Consider the following 5,089-nt stretch of genomic DNA (forward strand, 5'->3'; position numbering starts at 1 on the left):
CCCATGTGATCATAATAAATTACCCCTATCTAAATTTCTGTTTTAAATAACATAAATAATGCGTAAATATTATATGCATGTACATGTATAAATTCATTTTTTAACATGACCAGAGTAGACACGATTAAATTTGGGTGTGCTAGTGAATATCAAAATGTTTGATAATTAATATACATAAAGGAAATGATGTCCACGCCTAGCTTTTACGCACCAATGGATTTAACCACTTCACATGCTCGCATTTAAGGCAAATCTTTAGAAGATTTCCAAGGGATTTAACCACTTCACATCTTTTCACTTTTTTCCCATCAATATTTAATTTACTAGTAATAAATTAAAATAATTAACAAATAGTCTCGTACTCATCCATCTGTTTGCCAAAACCTGACACATTTTGTCATTTCAGATTGTTCGCCATTTAAAGACATTGACCTTTTTATCATTGATTTTTTTTTTAATAAGTGGACCTCATATTTCCGCTAACTTATCACACTAATCACATTCTATTATATAATTATTATAAAAAATAAGACTCATGTTCCACTAAATTTTTTCACTCTATTTCCTTTTATAATAAAGTTAAACAATTTTATATAACTTGTGCCGATTCAAAATTGTTTTAAATGACAGATGGATGAGTAGTCATTTATTATCCTACACCTGACTTGTTTGTGCGAAATTGATTTTGTGCCTTTTTCACTTCAAACTTTGTTCTTGTGTCAGTTTTATCTAAAGACATTATCCATGGCGTTAAATTACCACTAATTTGAGTCGGTACAAAAAATTGCTACAGTTTAATTCACGTCAGAGTATACATCACTTAAAATGTGCATAAAATCAAAGAAAATTGAAGCAATTTGATTTCGTGTTAACCAAATGAGAAGTAAATTTGACTTCCTTGGATACAAAATTTAAGGAGTAGTATAAAATAATGTCTTAGGTAGTATTGTTTTAATTATTGTTGTTGTCAATTATTATTTCTATCATTATTATAGCTACTACTATTAATGGGCAATTTGGCTAGTATATAATTATATATGTAGTCTTGCACAAATAGGAATCTGCTTATATATTATTGGGGCTCTTTAAAGCGACTCTCCAGGAATTATTTCCACATAATTTTTGTACTGTGCTTACTATCTTGTCTGCTTTATTTTATGTATGATCTTGTCAGTTGAATCCAAAAAAAATAAAAGTATATTTGCTATGTTAAGTTTTCACATGATAAAAAAAAACATACCGCCTTTTATTAAAACAAAATTCCTAATAAAAATTCCTAATTTATTTTACGAAATTTGAATATATTGAGTTAATATTGTGAAAAATATTTCATATCTTTATGAAGGCGCCGTTAAGAAAAATGAGGACTTTTTTCTAAATGCAATTTTCTAAGATGGGATTCCTAAATGTGGTTTTCTAGAAGTTGTAGAAAAAGTTTATTAAATAATTGGTGGAAATACAGTACACTATAATTAATGTCATTATGGGAGAAGAGCAATATTAATTAGACTTTCAAAAGCTATTTATATCATATCTAATGTGTCATTAAACGCATTATTTAGGATTTAATTCTTTGTTTACAATTACATTAAATTTGAGGAGGCGGCCAAGCAAATATTGGTGGAGATCGGATTTGCAGATCTCGTTAAAAGATTTTGATATATACATGTGTTTTCTTAAGATTTGATTTTGCGTTGACGACTTGAAATGAAAAGTCAGCACTGCAATCAATAAACAATTAGACATTAATTGGATACAGATATAATTGTGTGTATAACGAATATAAAAACAAGGCCCTTTCATTTAAATGATCATTGATTAGGTCTTAAGTAACCAATTAAGCAAATAAAACCAAAGAGAATTCAAAACTTTCAAAGAAATAAAAAGGATCAACCTAAATAAATCCATAGATAATGACCACAGTAACATGAATCACTAAAAAAAACTTTATCTTTTAAATACACAAAAATTAAGACGCAATTACTTGCGTTAGAAAGTTTTAAAAAATAATACTACCTCTGTCCCCTAAAATTTGCTACACTTTGACCCGACACGGGTTTTAAGAAATGTAATGGAAAGTGAGTTGAAAAAGTTGGTGGGATATGGGTCCTACTTTTAAAGTATTAGTTTTATAATAAAATGTAAATAGAAATGAGTTAGTGGAATATGGGGTCCACTATCAAAAATGATAAAAGTAAAGTGTATCAAATTTTCAGGGACGGACCAAAATAGTAAACTGTATCAAATTTTCAGGGACGGAGGTAGTAATAATTTAGGACGCAAAAGAAAGTGTCCCTAAATTAAAGATAAATTAATTTATATTTTCTGTTTTTTCTAAAGACGCTTTCATTTGCATCCTCTAATTTTAGTTGGGACATCAACAATAAGGACATTCACAATGGTGTCCTATCTCCGGAGCCTATCACCATTTTCTCATGCCACGTCAGCAGACCCATATCAGAGCCTATCTCCCTGCATTGATAGCCCATCACAAAGCTTAACTCAAAGCACATCTCATTTTCACATCCGCACTATTTTATTTTTAATATCAGAAGAGGAATTGAAAGACATTTCTAGTGAGAAAAAAATGTGAGTAGAGAAGGATGTGGGTGTGTGAATTGAATGGTATTGTGAGGTATTTATAGTAAGGGAAGAAATTTAATAAATAAAATAAAATAAATGAAATCAGCCTTGGTGCCCGGTAATGGGAGCCGATGGCAGGGCCGATGCAGAACCATTTGCATATCAGCTAAGACGATGGGGCAGCCTTGGGGCGGAGGCGATGGGGAGTGGCTATTGGTTCCCTCTCCACAATGGGAGCCGATCGGGGCCGATTGCTCGGCCCTTGCGATCGGCTCCCATTGTGAATGCTCTAAGGACGTTTTTTAAATCGTTGATATATGAAACATAAATTAGCATCCTTAATTGCACTAAAATATTTTTAATATATTTTTTTTTTGGTAGTGAATGTTAAATAAAAGTTGATGGAAACAAATACATTTGGAAAAGACTATGTTAATGAGAAATACTACATCGGACACGGACCTGATCCATTATAAGGTCGAAAATTATCCGCACGTACCTAAAATTAAACCAAAATATCTCGAAATAAAAAAGAGTCTTGTGATGCATTCACCATCTTAATATTTGTGTAGCAAATGAATTCCCACAATTATTAGAAACATCGATTAAGCAATTTCATCACCAGTCTTATTCAATACATGTGAATTAGCAATATTGATTGTGATATTACGTGACACACTCATAAAAATCAAATCGAAGATGATATAATAACATCAGACATAAAAATTGCAAGAAATAGATAGGACCTTACTTTCATTTAATGAAATGAACACAAATAAAGGGCACAGAATATATACATCGATATAGTAAAACAACTAAATCAGAAGAGATGATTTAATTTAACCCAACAAATGAAAAACAAATCCTTAGTGTTAGAAATAACCAAGAATAAAAAATTCCACCTCCAAATAAATATTTCTGTAAACCCAAAAACTAAACTAAATTCTCATCAAACGAGACATCAGTCAAATAATCCTTCATCTCAAAATCAAGCAGCCAATTCTCCAACACTGACAAAGAAGTTGAATTCTCTTCTTGTTTGATCTCACAATTCGCAACCAAAGGCGAAGCAGATCTCGAAAACTCATCGGAATTCGAAGCTTCTAGACTCTCCAACCCGAAAATGGACTCAAAAGCTCCGTTCATATCCATCCCAGTGCTCTCCTCTTCCTTGCTACACACCGAATCGATAGTCGTTGAAACATTGCTCGAGCATTTGGACTCGTTCGGCTCGGTTTTAACCCAGTTCTTGAGCAACCTAGCTATGTTCTCCGTGCTGGAGGCGTACACGGCCGCGGAGGAGGGAGACTCCGCGGTGTTCTCAGACGACAACGCGTCGCGAAGGGCTTGTTTGGCTGTGGTGATATTGTCTTGAAGCCTCTTCTCCCACTGCCCCCTCGAAATCGAGTGTGATTTCGAGTCGGTTTCAACGATTGAAGCGCTTTGTAGCTTCTTGAGCTTCTTCTTCAAATGCGTGTTCCAGTAGTTCTTGATGTCGTTGTCTGTTCTCTCTGGGAGATACGACGCGATCGCAGCCCATCTTCATAAAAAAAATTTAAGGTTTAACATAGTTTAACCTAAATAAACCTAATTCTATAAAAGGGTAAAAAAAAAATTCTTACTTGTTTCCTAAAAGGGCTTGGAGTTGAATAATCATCTTCTCTTCTTGAAGAGTGAAGCTTCCTCTTTTAATCCCCGGGCGGAGGTAGTTAGTCCACCTAAGCCTGCAACTCTTGCTACATCTCCTCAAACCTAGAAATTGAAAACCCAAAAATGTTAAAACATAAAATTCAAAAACCCCACAAAAATTAGGTTAAAAAAAAGGAGAAATTGAAAGACCTGTAGTAGCAGGAACAGCTCTCCAATTTCCTGGGCCGTGTTCTTGAACATAGGAAACAAGGATGATGTCTTCTTCAGGAGTCCAAGAGCCTTTCTTGACACCGATTTTGTCGCAGCAAGGAGGCCTCCCCATTAGCCCTAATTTAGAGTTGAGTGAAGAGTGTGTGTTGGAGGTGAGAGAGGGTGTGTGTGTGGTGAAGGAGAGTGGGGATATATAGAAAAAAGGAAAGGGGTCAAAAGGTGACAGCAAGAGCATTAAGTGAGGCCATGGAAGTCAGCTGCGTGCGTTGCTGCCTCGTCTGTTCTACTTTACCAAAACCGCGTGGCATTCAATGACCTTCGTTTTCCTCTTCTCTCTCTGCAATATCTCCACATTATGAACCCTAATTTCTCTCTCTTATTAAATGGTGAATTCATACATCAAGCAATTAAGTCTTGCATGCGTATTACTGTTTTAACTTAAATGATGGAGTAGTACTAAATAGTTATAATGTGGTTAAACGTAGGAATTACAAGAGTCTAGTAAAGATTAGTGTGTTTAATTAATATCGGTTCGATAAATACGTTCGTCTAAGAAGTAATTCCACATTTTGTACTTGGAAAAATATTTCAATGTTGAAAGCTTAGAGCATTGGGGACGATCTCACCGCTGATCGATCGGTGATTT

The 5,089-nt window shown here is 34.2% G+C and overlaps 1 protein-coding gene across 1 annotated transcript; it reads right to left on the reverse strand.

Moving 5' to 3' along the window:
- Positions 1–3,309: 3,309 nt before the first annotated feature.
- LOC125204043 (myb-related protein 306-like) lies at positions 3,310–4,625 on the reverse strand. The gene is made up of 3 exons (XM_048102583.2): positions 4,423–4,625; positions 4,206–4,335; positions 3,310–4,123 (listed from the first exon to the last, which is right to left on the reverse strand). Exons 1-3 carry the CDS (start codon positions 4,553–4,555, stop codon positions 3,517–3,519), a joined length of 870 nt encoding a protein of 289 aa, XP_047958540.1. The 5' UTR covers positions 4,556–4,625; the 3' UTR covers positions 3,310–3,516.
- Positions 4,626–5,089: the final 464 nt, after the last annotated feature.

Source organism: Salvia hispanica, chromosome 6 (genome assembly GCF_029641045.1).
Source record: "Salvia hispanica isolate PSC_SH4W2 chromosome 6, Shi_PSC_v1, whole genome shotgun sequence".
Lineage (NCBI taxonomy): Eukaryota > Viridiplantae > Streptophyta > Magnoliopsida > Lamiales > Lamiaceae > Salvia > Salvia hispanica.